At 39.6% G+C, this 23,807-nt stretch overlaps 2 protein-coding genes across 5 annotated transcripts; one reads left to right on the forward strand and one right to left on the reverse strand.

Annotated features, from left to right (window-relative positions):
- The first annotated feature begins 482 nt into the window (after nt 1-482).
- Nucleotides 483-6,770, forward strand: ankdd1b (ankyrin repeat and death domain containing 1B). Of its 4 annotated transcripts, none has more exons than XM_007559308.2 (15): nt 483-968; nt 1,352-1,452; nt 1,579-1,677; nt 1,769-1,867; nt 2,013-2,117; nt 2,852-2,953; nt 3,113-3,211; nt 3,506-3,604; nt 3,722-3,820; nt 3,950-4,048; nt 4,559-4,657; nt 4,831-4,926; nt 5,325-5,526; nt 6,297-6,428; nt 6,508-6,770. In XM_007559308.2, the coding sequence occupies exons 1-15, from the start codon at nt 806-808 to the stop codon at nt 6,558-6,560; spliced, it is 1,647 nt and encodes a 548-aa protein (XP_007559370.2). In that variant the 5' UTR covers nt 483-805; the 3' UTR covers nt 6,561-6,770. The 4 variants fall into 4 exon arrangements, with proteins under 4 accessions (XP_007559370.2, XP_007559369.2, XP_016530324.1 ...); XM_007559307.2 differs by having other exon boundaries at nt 3,953-4,048; XM_016674838.1 differs by having other exon boundaries at nt 6,297-6,770.
- On the reverse strand, nt 6,609-16,356 carry poc5 (POC5 centriolar protein homolog (Chlamydomonas)). Its single transcript, XM_007559306.2, has 13 exons — nt 16,254-16,356; nt 14,828-14,905; nt 14,305-14,422; nt 13,617-13,679; nt 13,299-13,492; nt 12,306-12,482; nt 11,934-12,038; nt 10,742-10,921; nt 10,171-10,354; nt 8,795-8,928; nt 8,106-8,207; nt 7,276-7,446; nt 6,609-7,178 (listed from the first exon to the last, which is right to left on the reverse strand). The coding sequence occupies exons 2-13, from the start codon at nt 14,903-14,905 to the stop codon at nt 7,044-7,046; spliced, it is 1,641 nt and encodes a 546-aa protein (XP_007559368.1). The 5' UTR covers nt 16,254-16,356; the 3' UTR covers nt 6,609-7,043.
- Nucleotides 16,357-23,807: the final 7,451 nt, after the last annotated feature.

Consider the following 23,807-nt stretch of genomic DNA (forward strand, 5'->3'; position numbering starts at 1 on the left):
ATATTGGTGGAAAGTTTAGTGGAAGGAAAAGATGTGGCAGATAAAAGTACTTAAGAAACAAGAATAAGAACACGTGTGAGATAATTTTGAGGTAAAGATCACTCAATAGCTTGAGGGAAGAATCTCGAGTCATGGACTGGAGCAGGGCTTGGAGCTTCATATTTATCCTGGACCTGGACTACAAATATCACTTTCCTTGTATCTTGGTGCCTTTAAAACAGATGCAACATTCTAAGATTTTTTTTCTTTTGGGGTCAACAAGAAAAAAAAGACAGTAGTGCTGCTCGTTTACAAGCGTAGGCTTGCATTTGGATGTGTTGTCTGCTGTAAGCTGGAGTTATTACTAATGGAAATAGCAGTCCTTAAAAAAAGATCACTTTTTTAATGTTTAATGATTCTGTGTTATTTTGCTTTTTGAATAGAATCACTGAAATAAATGTCAATATTTTCATTTATTGAAACTGACATATCAGCCTAAATAACATGAAAATGGGCATTTAGTTGATCTGTGTAAATCCTGCACTAAAGTCAACAAAATGCTCAGCATTACATTGTTATGTCTTTTAGTGAAAGGTAAATACTGTGGTTCTGCCACCCGTTAGTCACATACACAGCTGAGGCAGACAACGTTAAACATTATCAGCTGACTTTTTGTGGGTGTGAGCAGCGAAAGCAAACATGGATCAACCTTTAGGAAACAAGTGAACGCTTCCATTTAACGTCCTGCTGTTTCTCTTCAGACTGCGAAGCTGAGTAAAACGGTTTGCCTGACCTTTTACAAAGAACTTATTCATATTAAGTTAAAATGGAGAGAAGGGTTTTGTCTGTGAGGACGAAAATAAAGGATAATTGTCCCAAGAAGGAAAAGCTGGACCTCCCAAAGTGGATGCAACGGGATAATTTCAGGGGACCGAGAAAGCACTCGGACAGAGAGACTGATGATGAGAGTTTTGACACCAAGGAGATGTGTGAGTATTGCGACAGCAAGCAGAAAAACTGGAAAATTAAAAGATGTGAGAGCCAACACAGCCTTAACAGTATTCATTCAATTTTAAATCAAATGTCTCTCAAAACACGACCATGGACGTGCTTTCGTAACATTGTGTGTTCTGGATGCTCGAACATATGTTGGTGAGGGGATTTGATCAGAAGATCCTGGGCAAACCTTTAATAGAAGCAGCACAGATGGGCATTTGCCTTTTCATTAAATTTCCTTTTATAAATTGTCACACGTCACATAGTTGTATTTATCTGAAGTTAAGGACAAGGAACAGGATGACTTTCTGCTGGTTGACAAGTTTGTGGTGAAATAACATGCAGTTTGTGTGAAATCCCCTGTTGTGTTGAGCAGTACTCGACACCGAGAAGCAGTTCATGGAAGCAGCAAAGAGGAATGATGTGAAAACCTTGAAGCATCTTGGAAAAAGTCTGAACGTCAACGCCAAGAACGTGGTGGGTAGAAAAAGTGCTTGCCTTTTTTGATTTTTGAAGGGCATACATAAAGTATCGTCAAGAACAAGCGTTTGGCAGAAACTTTCCACGACGAAGCGCTAACGTGATCTGTAACTGCAAAAACAGCACAACAGGACAGCCCTTCACTACGCAGTAGCAGGCAAAAACAAGGAAGCAACTCAGTTCCTTCTGCAGCGCAGGGTCAAAGTGGACCAAAAGGACAAGGTGAGATGGTTGGAAATGTTTCCAAAAAAAAAAAAAAAAAAGAACAATAGGTTACATATCTAAGTATAGTTTTGTGTTCTGGTTATGGCAGTATGGCATGGCACCCATTCATCTAGCTGCCTGGTTTGGCAGCTTGGAGATCCTGAAATTACTGGTGCAGGCTGGGGCTGAGCAGAAGGTTGAAAATGAGGTAAAAAAAAAAATACATGATGAGATTCTTTGACTTACACAGAATACACACATGTACCTAATTTAACGCAGAGGATAGCAATAAGACAGGTGAGGTGTGTAGATTTTGTAAAAACTAGCTACTCACAGATTTTTTTCTTCTTCAGGAAGGACTGAACATCATGCACTGCGCTGCCATCAACAACCACACTGAAATTGTAGAGTATATTATCAATGATATGCAGATGAAAGAATTAAACAAGGAGGACCAGGTATATGTTTTATTAGAAAATAGATCATCATGAAACACAGCATATTTATAAAGTGCATCTGGAACATGAAGAATCATTTAGTTCTAAATTTACATCTGCATCAGTTAGTGAGTCTGATGAACCTGAAATACAATTTATTTTTCCTACTAGTTCTCTTAACATTTGCATCATTTTGCTAATGTGTAAGACTGCAACATGGAAGCCTTTCACTTCAAAGACAACCAAACTTTACGATCTTCAAGATCAAGTCTGAACACAATCAAAAGAGCTCCTTACCCACAGTGAGACATGGCGGTGAAAGGAACATAGTAATGTTACTTTTCTTAAGATGGAACTGGGGAGTTTCAGTGAATGAATTTATGACAGCTATAAATACCATCAAGGTGATGTCACGCATAATCATGGAGATTTGGAGGAGGGAAAAGTGGATAGATATCAAAACGTCAAGTTCTGGAGAAAGATTCCTACCAGTGAGTACTGAGGGATAAAACTGCATCAAATGTCAGGCTGTGCACATTTATGCAGCAAAGTGATCATGTTTTACTTTCAAAAGCTTTTGTTCTCAGTTGAATTATGCAGAACATATGAAAAGTTTAATACACACCAAAAAGAATGATTTACCTTATCGTCCTCAGTCAGTGTTATTTGAAATAAGGTTGTGGATTTTTTAAAAAAATTTTTAGATTCATTGTGTGTTGCTGTTCTCACCTCCATTTTTTCCCTCTGTATTCCAGTCAGGACATCTTCCATTTGCATTGGCAGCAGAACATGGGAGCATTGAAATGTTAAAAATGCTGATGGAGCCATACAACATGGCCACAATGAAGCCCAACAAGGTCTGTGCGTCTGAGCCACCCGCAGGATGTTGATGCATCTTGTTCCTAGTATCACTCGGGCTGTTTATGCTCATGCGTGTCTCTGTGTCACACCTGCAAAGAAGCTCAAAGTCAAACCCTCTTTGATGTGTTGCTGTTTCCCTCCCCTCCTTCTGGCAGAGAGGGGACACGCCCCTGCACTTAGCTGCCAGGAACGGCCACTTGGACGCCGTCCAGCTGCTGCTGCAGAGCTTTGATACTCGGGATGAAGTCAATATGGTAGACAATCAGAGTTACCGTTCTCTTCTTTTCTTGGTTTTTGTGGATAATCCACTGTTGGTTCTACTTGGGTTTAATCAAGACCGACGAAACTCAGTTGTGTTACAGCAACCACATACTGTGATCTAGCATCAACTTGAACTCTGACCTCTGGGCTGTCATGTAATTTCATGGTTCATAATTGCATAATAGCCTGTCCGAGTTGATTCAATGAATAATTTCTGATTTGAGGTTGTTTTTATAAGCATATTATGCTAAATAACTAGTTGGTTTATCTTTGCTCCTGTGTTGCAGGACGGTGAGACAGCTTTGTACCAGGCGGCAGATAACAGTCAGGAAGAATGCGTCCTGGCCCTGCTGGACGCCGGCTGTGACCCCAACATCCTCACAGTGGTACCGACCGATCTCAGATCAGAAGAATGATTCATATTCTGCTGCCATTCATTTACTTATACTGTTTACAAAGCTGCCTAAAACCTGCCAATAAGTCCGAACTCCTGTTCTTTGCAGGCCAAACGCAGCGCTCTCCATGTGGTCTCGGAAAGCGGAGACTCGTCTCTTGTCCAACTCCTTTTAGAGTACAACGCCCATACAGATGTTCAAAACCAGGTGAGGAAACACAAGCCAGCTGGGAGCGGTACAGTTCCTTCGTCCTTCTCAGCATTGGTGTGTCTTACCTTGAATTATTATTTATTTGGGGGGGGGAGTGGTAATATAAATAAATGTGTTTGCTCCAAGCAGCTGGAGGCTCCTCTCCACCTGGCAGTGAAGAACGGTCACATCCCTGTTATCCATTCTCTTGTAGCAGCAGGCTGCAACATCAACGTAGCCGACAAGGTAGGATCAACCTCACACAGAGAAACATCAGCGCGTCAGGTCACAAACTTTCCCACATTAATTATTAGATATAATTTTCTTCTTTTGGGGAATTTTTCTGTAGGTTTGAGGGAAGGAGTGGGGAAGGAAGTAGAAAGACAGATGAAAGAAAAGTACAGAAGGAGAAAATTAAAAAATTCATAAAAGTGCTGGTCAGTAAGGATGGAAAAGTTAAGAGGAATATTAGAAATTAAAGCAGGAAGGGAAGTGAGAAAGGGATAAAAAATGGAAGGGAAACAAGAAGAAGCAAAAAATAAGGGAGAGAGGATTGAAATAATAAAAAGAATGACAAAAAAGTAAAATAACACTAATAGATGCAACATTTATTTGAGCTAACAGAGAATGAAGTGGAATATATATATATATATATTTTTTTTTCTATGCAATCTTCTGTATCTGGACTTTGAAAATACTTGAGTTATCCAGACAAAGTATGTATGAACCCTGTTAAGACGCCTCATGTCCTGTTAGAGACTCCAGACCGCGCTGCATCTCTCGGCGGAGCTCGGCAGGACTGAAGTCGTGGAAATGCTGCTAAAATCTGGTGTGGATCTACAAATCCGGGACAGAGTGAGAATACACACATGGTTTCAACACAAAATCACCTCAAGACAGTCTGACGTATAATGCATTCATGTCACAGCACAAGCAAAATAAATAAAACTGTGTCAGAAATGACACAACTCATGTTGTTATTCTGCTTTGCTTTATCAATCTCCTTTTCTGTGCCGGATCTGGAGTAGCAGGGTAAAACTGCTCTGGGTGTGGCAGCCAGAGCAAACGAGGTAATCATTGTGGACATGATCATTAAAGCAGAAAGATACTACAGCTGGAGAAAGGTGAGAGGGAAAAAAAAAATCCAAATATGCATGTTAGCTGATGCGGTTGTAGCGTTTATATGAGCTCCATGCCGTCTTCAGGGCTTCAAATTAATCAGAAATGATTTATTTGGCACCAACACATGCTCAATTAGCTGTGTTCCCTCTAATAACATTAAAGGATCCCATGTGAAAAAAAAAGAAACATTTGACAGGCAATTTACCAAAAATGTAATTAAAGATATGCATGATTCACTAACATGATTAGTGAATGATGATTGCAGACATGCTTAGCTCTGACATTCATATTGCTAATCATTTGTTTTGGTGCTTTGCCAATAACCTCTCTCCATAGCGCTGTGTTTTCAGGGACCGATGGCCTTTATCAGCCCTCTGATATGATTTAATTACCCTTTCAGGCCAACCCTGAGCTCAATGAAAGCGTTCACAGCGAGCATCCGCTAACGTTTAAACTTGACCACCGGAACGAAACCAAGCAGCTCCGTTCTGCTGCCTGGCGCCTGGCGTACGAGCTCCTGAAACCCGGAGACTGGAAAAGGCTGGCAGAGAACTGGGCCTTCACCAAGGAGCAAGTGGCGGCTATTGAGGATCAGTGGACAGGTGGCACAAAAACCAACACACAGGACTTTAAAAACTAAAATCAGTTTTCACTGATAATCACTGTTCAAGTTCAAGTCACAGGACGTAGACTGTAAAAGGAGTCCTATGCATTTTTACACATCATAATTCCATAGCTTTCCAGACTGGTAGCCAGAGTGCTAATCTTTAAATAGAAATAGAAAATATTCTAAACTGATACTTGTCTAATGTTTCCAAGTCCGACTTTAAAGGAGCAGAAAAAAAACCCCTCAGAATGTAAAGAACTGAGTGAATGACTGACGGCTGGTTGGATAAAAGGATGAAAAAACCCAGGATATGTGGACAGATGAATGAGCAACAGATGAACTGATCAAACAGGGCGAAGGTTATAGTCAGAGGTCAGATGTAAGATGAAGGGATTTATAGTGAGATGCACTGAAAGTAGAAAGATAACAGGCAGAAAAGCATGATTTGACAGATTTATGGACGGGCGAACGAAGAATTTGACACAAGGCATTTTAAGCCCTGGTTGAGTACTGATCTGCATGTCAGTGTGTTTGAGTGCAGCCGGGTGAATGGCTAGTGGCTAGCTTGACTAGGAAAGTGCTGTATAAACCTCAGCCCATATGAATATTAACGCTTATTTCTCCTACTTACTCAAATGCCAGACGACACAGGAACCCTGTAATCAAAACACCTCCCCGTTGAACTCGCGGCTCTCGCTTCAAAACGTCTTGACGGGTCGACCTGCTTTTCCTGACTCTATGCCGTTGTGTTTGTTTGGCTCCCAGGTCAGCGCAGCTACAGAGAGCACGGCCACAGGATGCTGCTGATCTGGCTCCACAGGGAGGAGCTCGCTCAGACCAATCCTTCCAAGCAACTCTACCAGGAACTCATCCTCACTGGGAACAGGAAGGCTGCTGGTACCTTCAACCGACATGCATGCAAACATCGCTCTGTCCCGGTGTACAGTGTTCAATCAAATGTCATTTCGTCTTGCAGATAAGATTCGGACGGACGCAGAGAACACCGGCAAGAGTTGCTGCATTTCATGATCAGTTTTGTCTGCTTAATTATCAACCATGGATTTCTGTAATAAGTTAGTGGTAAAAGCATTTATTTAGAAAATAGCAACGTGCTGCTGATCAGTAAAATATGGCTTTGCATTGAGAAAGTAAGCAACCATTGCTGCTAGATTGTTTCTAAATCATGAATGGATGCATAAAAATGATTTTATGCAATAAAATCCACGTTCATAATGTGCATAATTTAAAAGCAAATATCTGACATGAGGTAAAGGTCAATTTAAAGCCCTAAACTGTAAATAATAACTAGACATTTCTACTACTCTATCTGCTATGCCTTTACATAAATGAAAGCCAACTAAAAAAAACAAAAACAAAAAAAAAAACAACAACAACACAGAGGTAAATCTGTTGTAGGATATCAAACTTCACATGAATGTTTAAAAGACAAATGAGGATTTTTGCATAAAATAAATTAAATGCTATCACTAAATTTAATGCACCAGGGGGTGGTCATTCCACTTCCTTGATTGAGTGGACGCTGCATGTGCTGGTGTGTGTTCGCGATGACGCTCTGCCTGCAGCGGACGTGTGGCTCTGCTGGAACGGCCGAGGAAACTTCGAAGCGATCGCCTGTCCGACCGTCAGCTGGAAGAACCGAGAGAGAGACATTTTACAGCTTCAGACAGCTGGAGGCTAGACTTAGTGTACACCATGAAGGGCAGATCTCCACCACCTGTCATACCTGCGTAATAGGATGATGGCGTTCTACTACGACAGAGCTCATTGGTGGAGCTACTCCCGTCACCTGAAGACCGCCGTGTGGGACCTTACCGACATCGGCTCGCGCAGTGATGCGAGCCGTCACGGTCTTTGAGGGTTTCTGTTGACCTGCCGTCAAAATCCGAGCAGCAGACTGAAAGAACACGATAACACAGCTGCATTTAGAAGAAAAAAAGCATTTTTACGGATGTAACAAAGAGAGAGACTGCCAGTAAAAGTTGGCAGGAAAGTTTAGCTATATTTGCTTAATTATGTGTTCTATTCCCATACATCTTTGAACATTTTTGACTTCCCCAGACTTCTTAGTCCTTCACAGCCATTTTAAAATATAGAATGGTTCAGTGTGTGTACCACACAGCTCAGTCCCTAAATGTGGAACTGGAAAAAACAGAGACTTGAAGAAAGCAAAGAAAGAAAGAATGCAAGAATGACAACCAAGAAAGAAAGAAAGGAAGAAAGAAAAGCACAAGAAAAAGAGGACACAAGAAAAGAAAGGAAGGACAGAACAAAATAAGATGGAGAAATGAGGGAAGAATGTTAGGAAAAGAACCAAAGGAGGAAGGGCAAAAGAAAAACGCAAAGAACGGCAAACAGAAGTATACAACATTTAGCCAAAGGGAATAAAGTCTGGAAACATAAATACTTATTTCACTTTTCCATACTTATCCAGACCTGGAAAAACACCGACATAAATGTCATACTGTCCAGACTGAACTCTGATTCTACACTGATGTGAAAGTGGACTTCCCTAAAACCTCAGGTCCCCTTGACCACGATCATTTTTCCGCTAACCTGTTTGTGGGTGCTCGCGATGCCCCCTAGTGGCAGAGAGCTGTGCAAAACTGTGGTGGACGGAAGCATCTCCTCCTGAGAGATGGAGACTCTGGGGCCAACCTATTGGAAATACAGAATATGCTAATTGTTTGGGATCACAAAGAAAAAGAAAATGTCAAAGACCAACACAAACTAGTACAAACTTTACGTGCCGTCTTCCAGGAATTCCCTGTGTTTAGCTCCACTAGCTCTGAAAGGGCCTCAATATTCCTGGTGGACAAAACAGACCCACAGCATGATGCTGCCACCACCATGTACTAACATTGTGGCGATGGGTGATGTGGATTTTTTTCAAGCCAGCCAAACAGTTCAGTTTTGCTCTCATCATTTTATATTTGTATTTGTAAAATAAATAAAAAATAAATAAATAAAAAACACTCATTACTTTTCTTTCATTTCAGTTTCCCACTGCTTTGTCTCCATATATTTCACACAAGTGACTGTAGTGTAAATGAATATCTATAGTGAAATGACAAGCACATTGTTCGCGTGAAAACCTAGAAGAGGTTAAAATTGGTGCACACTGGCTAATCTAAGAACAAGAAAATGAAAACATAAACCAACTCATAAATGCAAAAACTTACAAAGGTGTAAACAAAATGAGAAAAGGAAAAGAAAGCTAGCCCAGTACATTATCAGTCTCTCACCATATCCTCAGCTTCCCTTTGTGTAGGCTCAAGGCGGTCAAAGTGGACTGGACTAAACCTTTTCGAGGTAGTGGGAAACGGCTGATGCTTAGGCAACGTAGCTGATCCGCGCTCGTCCTGGCCAGGCGAAGGATCTACGAGAAAAACAGAAGGTAACGTTACCACTAAATAAACATATACATAAAAATTCAAACACCCGTGCAGGACTAATAGAGCCTAATTATTCCATGTGCCTATTCAGTTGGCAAAAGTGGCACATTGTTGACAAGACTATGAAGAATCAGGACAGAGTATTACATTAGCAGCCTGCGCTGACAGTAAGATAACGGCGAGCAAAACTCATTAAAGCCGAGGCCAGATGGATGAGCAAAGGAACATGCTACAACAAGCTGATAATAATGAAACCCTCCTCCAGCCGCTTCAGCAGAATGGCTGCTCAATTTGGTAAATCCTGATCATTTTTGTTACAGCACGGTGTCAACGTTTTGAAATATTGAACTAACAGGATGAAAACGTATAGAGATTCTGGATTGAGTCCCTGAGGTAAAGGGATATTGTGTAGTCACATCAAGTCTCCCCTTGCAAAGTACCAATAATCACATCCACTATTAAATACCACAATTATATCATCTAATAAATGAATTCAGGAGGAGACAGTAGCCCCCTGCTGTTATTCATGTCTTATTCACTCAAATGTCAGTAGCACATAGCTGCACTGCTGGAGAGGCAGGCCTGAAGTTTCTCTCAGTGTTGATGTCCGTGTCTAATCAATACGTCTCAGACACAAAGTTAGCATTGGAACAAAGCATGCTGTGGGAGTTAGCAAGAGCCACGTTTATTAGCACGCTTGTTAGTAAATGTGCGTCAGCATAATTTCACAGCCACAGACACACACACAAAGAAAATAGAAAAATCCAAAGTTTTTTTTGTTAATATTTATGGGGTGTAGAAATACGCTTCATTATTAAGTAATTGTTTTTAACAAAAGCGATGGTGGCACAAGAATTAGTGCCTCAGATAATCCATTTTAAAACAAATGCAGCTGAAGCACTTTTTTAATTTGCAGTTTGCTTTTTTTTTAAGTTCTAGTAGTTTAAATAAATTAAATATTTAAACGAAATTCAATATACGCTAACTGGTTGATCGGGAGTAATGCCTGAAAAAAAAAAGCTTCCTCCGTTCAACAATCACAAACGCAAACGTGGGATAATCGTACATAAATCTGAGGTTTGATTTGTCAGTTTTTTTTCCCCCATGTGATGTTTTTCTACTTTATTAGAAATAATACTAGACTGGGCCTGGCTGTGAATGTGCCGTTTCCGACTATCCATATTACTGATTAGAAATATGTCAGGTAGGGGAATTTTACAACAAACCATGCGGTTCCTGCGCGGGTAGCTGCTCTGTTCGTGTTTCAGTGGACTGGAACATGTTGAGAGCCTCCATGTTGAGGGCACAGACGCCCCTCATGAAGGCTTTCTTCATAGACTCTTCATAGCGCTCTCGCTCAACGTGTAGCCTCTGAATCTCTGCCTCGGCCTTCTCGAGAGCCTCGGATTGCTGTGGAAACAGACGGGTGAAGGCGGAAGGAAATCATAGGTCCTTAATAAACCTGCTAACATTACCTGACGTTACTTTCAGTCACAAACTCGTAGCGGCAAAGACAGCAAAACTGTCAACACTAATTTACATTTCTTGATGCTCCATTTCTCTTTCATTTAAGTCAACTGTACGAAGCTCTAACACTCCAAACACTTATGCAATTTAAAATGCCGTAAGTTTTGTTCACTCAGATGCTGAAATCAAACATATTTCTAATAAATGACTTCATAAATCTTAAGCTACACATTTAAAGAAGGACTTGACTAAAATTTACTAAATTTTGTATAGAACATTGAGACCAACCATACATTTAGCTAAACAAAATCAGTGCATTATTTTATTTACCTCTGCCAGCTTGAACTCGTACTCTGCGGACAGGTGGGAGCAGACCTCCTCGGCCCTGGAACGGCACGCTCGCTCCACCTTACTCCTCCAGTGCCTTTTGACCAGACCGTGCCAGCCCTGCCACACCTTCCTCTTCAGCTGCAAAGTGTAGTGCTGCCGAGCCACCTGAACAGCGTGAGCCTGCCAGCGGAGCACAGCGACATGAAATATTCACACGGTAATAATTGCACGTTTCATTTCTTCTCGGGCGGCTTGGGAACATTTTCCTATGCTGCAATTTGCCTGGTATGATTCTGGTGTAGAAAAATAGTACGTTTGTTCAGGGTAGATTAAGGATGTTTAAAGTTACTGTGTCACTGCTGAGTAAATAGCTGACGGAGAGGATAACAATTTTCCATAAAGATTTAGAAGCGGTAGTTACAGTGCCATGCAAAAGTATCTCTTTGGCTTGAACTCTTTAGATCTTGGTATAACTACAGACTTTGGTGTGTTTTACTAGGCTTTCATGTAGAGACAAATCCAAAGTAGAACTGTGGTTAGGATGGAAAATTGGAAAGGGTTCTCAAATCACTTTAAATATACAAACAACATGGTCTGCATTTGTATTGAGTCCCCTTTACTCTAAAACCTACAAATAAAATCTAGTGCAACTTATTGTTTTCTGAAGTTACGTGATTAGTAAATAGTTCTCCTACATCTAATTTAATGTCGGTAAACAGTTATTGACGACCATGTAATATTTTCCTTCCACTTCACGGTTTTGTGTTTTGACAAATTCAATAAAATCCATAAAAACCATTGAAGTTTGCTACTTTAATGTGGAAAAGACTGAATGTTTTTGCAAAGCACTGAATGTAGCTTTATAGAAAACATTCTTTAATAATAATTTTGATTCAAATTCTTACCAGAGAATTAATAATATAGTTCATCCTGTAAGATTAGTATCCACTAAAATTTATTAGAGTTTTTTTTTTAAGATTTTTGTGGCACTAGAAGCTCCTATTGACCATTATCAAACAGTAAACGGTTGGAGAGAAAAGGACAGCTGTGTATATGACTTTATCCACACAACAATTTTGGAAAAATAAAGTCATCAACAACAGAAGGGTGTGTGTGTTTGTGGGGGGCGCGGGTGGGATTTCTACAAGAAGAATCTCTTAAGTCTCAAAGCAGGTAAGTTAGGAATCCACACCTCTTCTTTAGCCTCAGCATGCTGGAGTCTCCAGTGTGTCAAGGTTTTCATCTTTTCCTGCTTCTCTTTCTGCCTCTCCAACACCAGGCTCAGATTCCTGATCACCTGCAAGAGGACACGTCATACTATAAGCGTGCAAGTCTAAAAAGTTCACGGTATGTTCCTCATCTTCTTCGTGATCACCATGCCGATCGGGTTAATGAATAAATGAAAAGAGTATGAAGGAAACAGAAGATTAAAAGATGATTGCTACAGTTTGGCAAAAAAAATTATAATCTCGGCGCAATAAACTGCACCATTACTGAAGTGAAGTGTGTTTTGTCGTTTTCGGTCACGAGCCGTCACGTAAAGGAAGCCGATCGACACACATACCTCATCCTTTCTTTGGTTGGACGTCTCGTAGGTGCGCAGCAGCCCTTTCAGCGTATTGAGCTCCGACTTCAGGCCAGCCATTTGGACTGCATGCTTTTCCGCCTCCTTCTTCATCTCCATCCTGTGCCGCTCCATGAAGGCATACTTCCACTTCTGGAGCTCAGTTAGCACGTTTGACTGAACAGGAAGCAAAGGGCGGGAAGTTAACAGAAGGTTTTCAGATTGCTTTATGGGGCCGAGGTTCGTTGAATATACTGACACATACTGAGTTCTCCATTAACTTGAGGAATATTTTTTCTTTTTTTGCTCCACACAATCACAAACTCACGCTGCCTTTCTTGATAAATGCCAATAATGTGATTTCACCAAAACACGGACAAACAAAGCCTTCATCGGTTTGAGGTGTGAAAGTAAAATAACAGCGTTTTACTACTGGGCCATAAAAACAGCCTTTTCTAAAACCTCATTTAATGGATCACAAGATCAGAATAGAGCTGGTTCTCTGTGCCTTTTCTCATCACTGATTAGCAGCTGATTGGTTGTCACATGCTCTCCATGAATGAGCTGTACAACAGCTGAGGAAAAGGGCAGGGTGAACACATCCACCTCATCTAAAGTACTTTCACCAGCAGACACTTGTATAGTTAAAAGGTCACCGTTTCGCAGAAGAAAGGAGCTGTCACCCTTTTCTGGAAAGTGCCATTAAGATTCATAAGCTAAAGCTAAGAAAGGGATTGTTCGCTTTCATTTTTTTTCACCCTATATATATATATATATATATATATAAAAACACTTTCACACCAGATTGCCAATGTTAGTCTGGTCAACTGTCAGCTTCACTCAAGCTGATCCCTCGCTACAGACTTGAACCAAAGCAATTACAATTGAGCCATGTGTAACCCCTACTTAGCCACCCAACAAAATATTTTAGCTGAAGCAAACAGACTGATGGACTATGGGAAGAAACTTCCATGGAAGAGGAACCAAACTAACCTTGAGGTTGTTGCTCCACGTATCCAGAATATTTTCCATTTTGCTCAGATTCTCTTCGGAGATAAACATCTCAGTGAAAGCATACTCATGGGACTCCTGGTTGTCTGATGGTTTGGACGCTGCCTGAAAATCCTCTGACGGCGCGTCGGAGCGCACTGACGTCTTGTTTGACGACGGACCTGCTGTCCTCTCAGCTGGAGGAAGAAATTACAGACACTGAGAATACGCATCTACAGATGTGAAGAAAAAACTATAAGCAAATTCTCATCGCCAAAAAGTGTACCGCAACACTTTATGCATTTTTTTTCTTCAGCTTACCCTGAGAAGAGGCCTGTGACAATTTTACACTTTTGATGGAGTGCCTCTCATCTGCTTCAGGATCTGGGAAATGGTTCAAAAAGGATCAAAATTTACTGTTCATTAAACACACACGCACGCACACACACACAAATCAATATTAAAACTATTTATTTCATTGTGAAGGTAGAATTCTAAAAACAGAAGACAGTTTAAAAACAGGATAAGTGACGGCAAGAGTGCTGAATAAGATGAGCACGGCTCTCTCCATCCAAGAATGCATTTATGTCAATATCTTAATTAAATTCTGCAACGAGAAACGAAAAAGCCTGCACTCTAAAGATCAGAGTGGGCAGAGTTCCAGGAGATCATTACTTATCAGCCTGTCTGCTCTCTGCGTCGCCGTGCGTGGCTCAGTGAAAGTTAGAGCACTAAACCTTCAATGAGAGATGGTACAGGGGAAGGGGGGCTGATTGACTGTTTAAGACGGGTTATTATACAGAAAGACTCAGAAAGTAATGTGAGACACCAATATCTATTCTGTTACGGTCAACTGGAAGCTGAAAATGGAGGGTGCACAAAAACATACCGTTGCCATAGGTTGAGATGGGAAACCCTTTTTGAAACCTAATCATTAGATGCTTAGCTTCTGCTAGAGAAACTGAAGGAAAATGCGTGCATATGAACATTTTCCTCATACAGATCCTACCTTGCGGGTTCTGTCCGCTTGGTTCATCCGTTCTCTGGGAACTTTGACCTTGACCGACAGAAAGCAGGTCACGTTTGGGGGCGACAACAGCATAGCGAAAGAGCTCCTCATACTCATCCTGTTGATTAAAAACACACAAACAAACAAATGTCTATGAGACGTATGGAGGACCAAATTATTTGCTGCACATAAAGAACATTAGACTGGGTGAAAAAGCAGCTTCTTGAACATGAAATCTAAACAAAAACTGTGATCTAAAAATAGAAATCTATTTGTTCATTCCAAATTGTGAAAAAAATAAAAAAAGTCTAACCTTTGAAGAAATTAGCCTTAGTTTTACAGCTAACAATGCCTGTTTTGAGATGTGACCATTTATGCCAGTGTAAGGTTTCAGGGATGGTAGAGTATAGAGTCCTATTTCAAACATGAGGCATGGACTAAATACAAATTGCTACTGTCCCACAAAGTATGCTTCTAGATTAGCTTGCATTTTCAGCTACAGCAAAGGATTCTTTTAACCAACCTGAAGCTCAGAAGACACAGAGCTGCCCCGGTCTGAGTCTTTGGGGAGAACAGGACTGTCTTCATCCTCTGATGACATCTAGGTAAAAATAAATAAACAATAATCATTTTAGTACTTAGGAAAACATTATGAGTTACTGACTGGTGAAAATAGATCATAAATTTTAGATTTTTTCACACCCATGCCATAATAAAAGGCAGTCTCATGACAACGTAAAGGTCCTAACTAAATATTCAACCCCACTATACACAGTAACTGTAAAAATAAATCCCCCATTTTTTTTATTCCAAGGCCAGATGAATTAAGACATAATCAGGTCTCTATCTGGTTTCTAAGCAGTTTCTTGAATCCAGACTGTCACTGTCCCACGAACAAAGAATCCCAAAGCATCACTCCTCCACTACTGTGCATGACCCATTGGTTAAGAATTATTAGTGCCAAACAGAGAACTGTGCGTTTTGGTCAATCATTTCTGACTTGGCCTTATTTTTTTCCTAAGGTGACAGTGACCTGAAACCATGTGATTCATGATATACAGATTCAACTCTCCAAACCAAAGTCTTGTTGCGTGGCTTTGTACTTGAATCTCTTCCAAACAAACGGGGCAATGTGTTGTAAACTTTAACAACTTTAACATTTAGCATACTAATTAAAGTTTGTAGAGTCTAAGATTGTATTTTATTTTCCCAAGGAGGACGGACAGTGTGAACTGATGGAGCTCTTTGCTTTTTTGTGCCTTTAATCTTGGTAGTCTGAAATTGGGGTACATTTTCCAGAAAGCCCACTCATTATGAACATATAATGTTTCTAACTTTTGAATGATGTACATCTAGTTAAGAAATGAACCCTTAACCCATCACGGATTGATAGGTAGAAACAATTGCTTCTCTAAGATTAAAGCAGATTGACAAGTTCCTGCTTTCATAGAGGTGGTCACACTTTTTGATCAACATTAAGGGAGTGAATTTGATAATCTTAAAGTTGCGACTTTCTCTCCTAATATCCTACGGTGTAGGAGTGTACATAGTTTTTCACATATAGCTTCAACTCTCGTTTTTATTATTAAATCGTGACCGTGGACGTTTCTGTGTTTTGTGTAATTTGCTGAGAGGTCAGGTACCCAATGTAGATGTTTACAAAAAGGCTAAATAACTTCCAGTCAAGTGTTTTGATACAAAATCAAAAGTAATGTCAGCTGAAATATTCACTGTAAGACCCAAGCAGCCAGAACAAAAAGCCTGAATCATGAGATTTAAAGCAGGTTTATAGTTGAGATAAATAGGAGAATTAGCTAATGTTAAACCTGCAGAAATCGAAGCACAATTCTGTCGCTTCTACAAAACAAGTTTAGCTAATAATGCTAGAACGTTTGGTCGGAAATCTCTTCTTGTTTCATTAAAGATTTAAGACAAATAAAAACCTCTACCGTGATCTCAAACGAGTCGTCAGTTGGAAAGTGCTTGCTTTGCCGTTTCAAATAGACAGACTCCCAAACAACAGCATCAGTGATTGGCTTATGCTTCTACAACTCCCGCAATCTCGGCTCTGGTTGGTTTAATTATTTCCAGGGTAACCATAAGCGGAAGAACGCTAGCTTCTGCTACGTTTAAAGGGGACTTGTTCAGTTAATGTGAAGTGTTTACTAAAAATAGTATGGAGTTAGATTTGTTTGGTTGAATACTACTTTTTTTGTTTGACATGATTTTTTTTTTGATTGAATAATTGTGAAACAAATCTAACTCCATAAAATAGGCCCAGAATAAAGATTGTACGGTAGCACAGTGTTTCGGGTACTGACTAATAACAGCTATCACACAATAGCTTCAAATACAAATGGATTTTTGGCAGATTTCATTTGATAGACCAAAACAACATCATTAATTATGAAAAGGAAACAACGTTACACGCGGTTTCCTTTCTTTCCCCCCCTTTTTTTTCAAATAAAAATCTGAAAAAATGTCCATGTATTTATGTTCAGCCCCCATTTGTAAACACTTTTTGTTGTTGTTGATATCAGATTTACATTCACAAATCGTTTGGGGTGTCTCAGCAAGCTAAAAGCTACAGAGTCAACTCAGCACCCATTGCTAAATAAAATCCAGTCCAACCAATTGACTTCTCCACCTGACCTGAAAAGCCCTCTTTGAGATTTACCATAAGCCATACAGAATATACAGCAAACATGTGGAAGAATGGGCTGTGGTCTCTGAAGACTCATAAAGACATTACCAGACATGACTGATAATGTCTTCTGTATTGATTTGCAGGTAAGGTGCCTACGTGTGGTAACATACTAACACTGCATATCAGCTTGAACACACCATCTCCATGGTGATAGCATCATCATAAGACCTGGGCAGAAGTTCACCTTCCAGCAGGACAGCCACAATTAACATGTGATCAGAAATACTAAAACCAAAGTGTTAAAATTGGTCTGCTCTAAGATAAACCTAAACTCAAGTGAAAATCTGGTGCTTGAAAATTAATCTTCACAGCGTGCGGTGTTAGCTTGTTACCACAAAAACATCCAATCAGCCTAAGTTAAAGATAAGTTTGCAAATAGTGGGCAAGAAATCAGTCCCTATGTTTTCAAATAGAGGCACGCCTTCAAACATGCAGCTGTGAATCACTTTAAATCACAAGACGGTTTTAGTCTGGGTAAAAAGTGTATGCTTGCATAAAGTCTTTGACTATACTTTATTTTGTAAAATGCAGAATCACATAATCATATGCTAAATAAACTGAACCTTGCAGTTTGAATGACTAGAAAAGGTTATAGATTTCAACTGAGAGAAAAAAAATAATAGGTAAACTGTATGTAGTCCATTTCTGTTATAGTTATATAAAATTTTATATACCTTTTGTCTTGGGTTTGAAAATGAAGTGCTTAACAGTATTACAACACATAGGATGTGTCTTAATGGCCTGGCACTCCTGAGCTCTGACAGACTCTGGGGAGAGGAGACATATGGTCTCTCTCAGCTGTGGCAGTGCAGGGAGAGGAGCTGTTGGACTCGAGCCTCCTCGCCACCTGGTTGATGGTACTTTGCTGTCTGAGGATGTCCTGTCAGCACCGGTGGAAGACAGCAAACTGACGGTAAAGAATAAGCAGAAACTCGACTGATTCTGGCGACGTTTGGCCTAAGTCTAATGCTCTGTTTAATAACCAGCATTGATATTTTATTTTTTTGTAAGCAGCACCAGAAACGCACACATACACACACATTTTACTCTGTACACATGTTGACAGCTGAAGCAGGCTTTAAACTGAAGGCGTAACTGTGAGGATAATCCAAGCTGCTCGGCGGGGAGTGCAGGTTTCCTGTTGAATGACAGGAAGCTGTAACCTCCAGGGATTACTTATTTCCATTTTATAGCAGACAATTCACACATGTGTACATTTGGTAAAATTATCATTTTTGGAAATTCTTTACACCTTCATGCAACATGTCTGAGCTTTCTTTCGTATTTTCTTTTTATATTACATAACAATGGTAATTGTCTGTATTTATGTTCCTTTGGATTGAGGTGAAAAGTGTTTTCCCTTTCCAAATTCTTTTCTATTTTTGCTTATTTTGTTGTCATAATTAAATGTGCAGATCAAATAAAGATAACCAGAGTAAATGCAAAACACAGTTGTCAACTGATAATTTAATTTATTAAGGGGAATATGCTATCCAAACCAACTTGGCCCTATGTGAATAAGTAATTAACCACTTAAACCAGAATGTGCCATGTACCCTCGGCAGCATCAAGTGCCGTTAAGGGTTTGTGATGACAACTGGTAATATCTTCTGTAGTAATATCTTCTGTATTGCTTCTGATGGGTTTTGGACCGCTCTTCTTAGCAGAACTGCTTTCCTTCAACTACATAAGAATGTTTGCAAGCCTGTATATCTGTCTAAGGTCATAGCATCTCAATGGAGTTTCATCCATCCAAAGGAGGACTTGCTGGTTTGCTTCGGATCAACTATCCTGTTGTATAACCCTAGTGAACTTGAGCTCATTAGGATCACTAATTGATGACTGGACATTCCACAAAAGGATTTTCTTATAATAAAATATTGATTCTTGGTAACAATCCGTTTTTCCATCAACTGTGATTAGTCGTCCTGTAACTGAAAAGTGCCACTGGCATGTTTGGCTGCCGGGTTGTGAGTGTCTGAAATATGTTAGTTTTGTTAAAGAAGCAACGGATGTATCATGTTTGTCCTGATCATTGTTGTTGTTGTTGTTGTTCTTCTTCTTCTTCTTGTTGTTGTTGTTGTTGTTGTTGTTGTTCTTCTTCTTCTTCTTCTTGTTCTTCTTCTTGTTCTTCTTCTTCTTCTTCTTCTTCTTCTTCTTCTTCTTGGGCAGAGGCACATCTGGAGTAAATTACTTCATTAGCATCATAGTTCCTCCAGTCTCGTTGTCCGTTCTGGGCCCAATATCCAAACCTTTACGCATTCATGTGATTTGTTCCTGCTCAGTATCCCCAACCGAAATGTTTCTCTCTTTTCTCCTTGATGTTTTGGTCTTTCCTTGCAACAGTTAGCCAAGAAACCTCTGTAACCAAGGTACCATACTTGCCTATCTGCCCTCCCACAATAGGTCATCTCTGTCCTTAGCCGCCACAGTCTCCACTTCAGGATCTACTGCCACCTGCTGACCTCCACACTGCAGCCCCCACTAACAAGATGACCTCATTCCCAATGTATTAACCACCTGACCAGTTCTAATCTTCTTCTCTCTTTCTCCAGCGAGTCTGTTAAATGAATCCCTGGCATCTAAGATCCATACATTTATCATCTGTGTTTTTAATAAGCTGTTAAGCTTTTTTCCTGTCTCATCTGTTTCCTGCACATTAGTCATGCTACACAATTCACAATTCTCACACCTTCCAAAAAGTTTCACTTTTTTTTTTTTTTGCCAGTCCGCAGATGATTTTCCAAAAGTCTTGGAAATCAGCAAGATGTTTTTTATTTTATTTTATTTTTTTTTGTGAGGGACAGGGGAGACGGGGCGGTAGCAGTCTGAGGCCTTTGTGTTCGTTTTGGTCAGCAGTGATTTTTTGCCTTTGAATTCCTCTATGGATGCCATTTTTTCCCCCCAGTTTCTGTTATTGTTGCATGATGAACATTAACATAATCAAATGTCGCCTATAGTGCTTTAGATGTTGTCCTGAGTTCTTTTTGGCCACTCCTGGGAAGATTCTCCACTATTCAGTATCTTCTTCATTGGTGGATCAAATCTCTCAGTGTAGCTTTCTGGAGTTTCAAGTCTCAGAAATGTCTTTGTTGCCATGTCCAGACTGGTAGACATTAATGGCTTTGTTTCTTATCTGCTCTTAAATTTTTGGATGCTTTCTCCATTTATTTATTTATTTATTTATTTATTTATTTATTTATTGATTGATTGATTGATTGATTGATTGATTGATTGATTGATTGATTTATTTATTCTTAAATCTATTGGCCTCAGACATATTCTGTTTAGGAGATTTCTTGATTATGCAATTCTCTCTGTAATCAAACCTTGATGTCATTAGAGGAACCTAAATGTGATAGATTTTGTTTATATTTTGTTTATATTGTGTTTTATTTATATCGGTCTTTTTGAGATCATGAGGGGGATATTAAACAAGTGTATAATTCATGTATCCATCATTAAAACAAATGAATCTGTATACAATTAATTTACATTAATAATATTAATGTAAATTAATTCCCCTTTACATTATAAAAGGCATGTGCAATTCATGTTTCCATTATTAAAACAAAGGAATCAGTATTTCTTATTGATTTCTTCTCAAGCTATTATCAATCATATCAGTATTATTAAGTAAAACATCCATTTGTTAAATGCAAAGTAACAGCATCTGAGTTGCATTTACTCACAGACGTCAGAGAATGACTTCAATTCACAGGCGGTAGACAAAACAATAATCTGGTACTTTAGATGACTGTTAGATTAAAACTGGAATTACTGCCTCAAACCCCATTTACCTTCCTACTAGAAAACAAAATGCATCTTGTGTGATTGAACTGATATTCAGCTCATATTCTTGTGTATAGTCTGTTCAATCTGTTCCAGGACAATAATCACAATCCATTTAGCTTTCCTCCCTCTGGTATTTAAGCTCAGCCGTAGCCACTAAAACGAGGCCAAAGAGGACCTTGCAAAAGTAGGTAGTGTTTTGCAGTAATGTAGTGTTTTTACAGTGAATGACAAACGTGTCAGTCTTTCTGATCTTTTCCCAGATTTTGTCATGTTGCAATAACAAACTTGAGTGTTTTATTGGTAATTTTTGCAATAGACCAGTAGAAAGAAAGGAATAATTTTTGAAATGGAATGAAAATTGTTTTTTTTTTACTAAATAAAACTAATAACTGTGCCGTTTATTTGTATTAAAGCCCCTTTCTTGATCGTGCTCAGCTGAGCAATAGACACAACTCACCTTCACAGCAAGACTACACAAGAGATTTGTGTTTCATCAATTTCAAATCAACTCACCTTTCACACTGTTGACACTGCAGATCCCATTGTTATTAATTTTTCTGTAAAGATCAGACTATAATACAATCAGAAATTGTTTGAATGTAGCTAAAGGTGAACACTCATTCATTAAATGAACGTACAAATCCGGTGAAACTTTCCACATGTTGCATGAATAATTCCCACTACTGAAGTGCGCCAATGTCTTTTTAACTGCATTCGCTTAGACTTGCAGTTGTTCATGCATGTGCTGCAGTCCAGAGATCCGTTCAGAATCCCTGCAGCACCAGCTTTATTGAGAACATGAAAGAAACACTGGAGACGCATCTGTTTGCCAGCTAATGTGGACACTGCAGAGCTTCTGCTTTGTTGAGGCCGACTGGTGAGCTCTCCGTGTTTAACGTTGGCTACTGCTCCAGCTGATCCCTTTATCTCGTTTCGTCAATTTCATCCACGTGTAATAAAAGAAATATTCTGCCTTGTTGCGTCTCATCTGTTGTTTGATGCGGTATAAAATGATTCCAGACTACACAGAGCAGAGCTTCACAGCTATGATGAATTTAATGCAAGCATCGTCAAAGGACATTGGTGTCACTGGCAGAGAAAAAAGTGATGGATTAGACTGTCCCGAGGGGGAAGTCCTGCTCCATCAACAAGTAATGAAAACTAATATGAAAGCAGCAAGCAGCGACAAATAACATGTTCAGGTTCCACTGTCTTTCAGAGAGGGGGTCATTATTGTCTCACATGTGACAAAAACGGGTTGACGATGTTACGATTGATGGCAGCCCATTAGTTGTTGTCCTGAAGAGTTATGGCAGTCTGCGAACGTGTCTTACTGAAAATCGATCACAAGGCAGAAGCAGCGCTGCATCCAGTTTGTGGTCAGTTTCACGCATGGAGAACGAGTAACAACGGAGACAATGAGGACTGGGATTTGCTTCACAGGAAATACAATGAAAAAAATGTTTTGTTTTTTTTTGTTTTTTTTTTTATAAGAGAAGGTGATTCTCTAAAAGTTAACTTGTAAAGGCATTTTTATTTATTAATTAATTAATTTTTATATTTTGTCGTTTTTTTGTGTCATTTAGTATGACAATGTGACATGGAAGAAGGTTATATGATTAAATGAAACCAAAACTACCCATCAGTGTGAAGATACCATCCAAACCATGAAACATGCTGGTGGCAGCATCATGCAGGGGAAAACAGTTTTCTTCAGCAGGGATGGAGAAAATGATGCAATCCATCTAAACACAGAGAAACCCGGGAAGAAAACCTGTCAGAGTCAGCAAAGCATGGGACGACGGGGTGTAATTCAGTTGGACAGAACAAGTTAGGTAACTGAAGTCAAACACTGAGCGTTAAGCAGAAGAGAAGCGCATAATTGACAAAGCTAGAACAAAGCGCGAATTCCGTATTATTTAAGTTAAACTAAAAACACCCAATATTTTAGGTAAATATTATAAGCAGGAACTCAGGGAAATATGCTGACATCTGAGTTGGAAAATGGAAAATATTTTTTCTACTGTCATTTATTGCTAAGGCAGGAGTAGCTGTTGACAGCGCAAGTGAGCACTCCACAATTCTGGCTATATATGTTTGCATTATTTACCAAAAAGGAAAAAAAACAAAACTGAATAAACTGTTTTTATTGCACTTTTAGTTAGAAACAATAAATTCAACTGGTGCTAAAACAGCCAGGTTTTGCCAAACAGGCCTCATTATGTTGACTTGACTTGCTTAGCTGCAAAGGCTATCTACTCACTAACGGGGTCAGTGCTCCAAGCTTTATCCAGGCTGCTGCCTTACAGCCTCAGTAGAAGAGTGACAAATGAGCCAAGTCAAACTGGTTGTGCTTACAAACATTTGCACAAATTTACTTGTTGTTTTTATTTTATTTTTTGCAGTTGTTGTGTGCCGGACATGTGACCCCTAAGTTCAGGCATAAGGAACAAAAATTATTTGTAGCAAAAATCCAAATTCCGTTCATTTTGCTTTGAATGTTTGCATGTTCTGCGCTTTACACCAGACCTTTATCATCTATGGTTCATACATGGTAGAAGAGTGTTTTCATTGTAATACTGGAAATCCTTTAGCATCTCTTTTGCGTGTGCGCTTGCTTTAGTGGCAAGGATAAGAGAGAGAGCAGTCTCTTTCATGTTCAGTGTTCTGCCTCTTTATGTGCGTGTGTGTGTGTGTGCATGTGTGTGTGTGACAGTCATTCTACTGTCCTGTACATTAAGCTAAGTGCTCCCTACCGCTCCTGTAGAAGTAAATGGAGTCTCATGGCTTGGGGGTGGGGGGGTGTTTTACAACAGAAACAACCAGAGCAAATAATGGCACAGTCCTAATCACCAAGTCACTACTTCCTGGTTCAAATTCAGGTAAAAAAAAAAAGAAAAAAAGAACAAACTGCACTTTTCTTACTATCCATGCATTTGCAAGCTTTTGTATTTCCCGTTTAAACAGTGTTTCTTTGTTATCCTATGGTGTTTGAAGCGAA

This window comes from Poecilia formosa, unplaced genomic scaffold (assembly GCF_000485575.1).
Source record: "Poecilia formosa unplaced genomic scaffold, Poecilia_formosa-5.1.2 Scaffold103, whole genome shotgun sequence".
NCBI lineage: Eukaryota > Metazoa > Chordata > Actinopteri > Cyprinodontiformes > Poeciliidae > Poecilia > Poecilia formosa.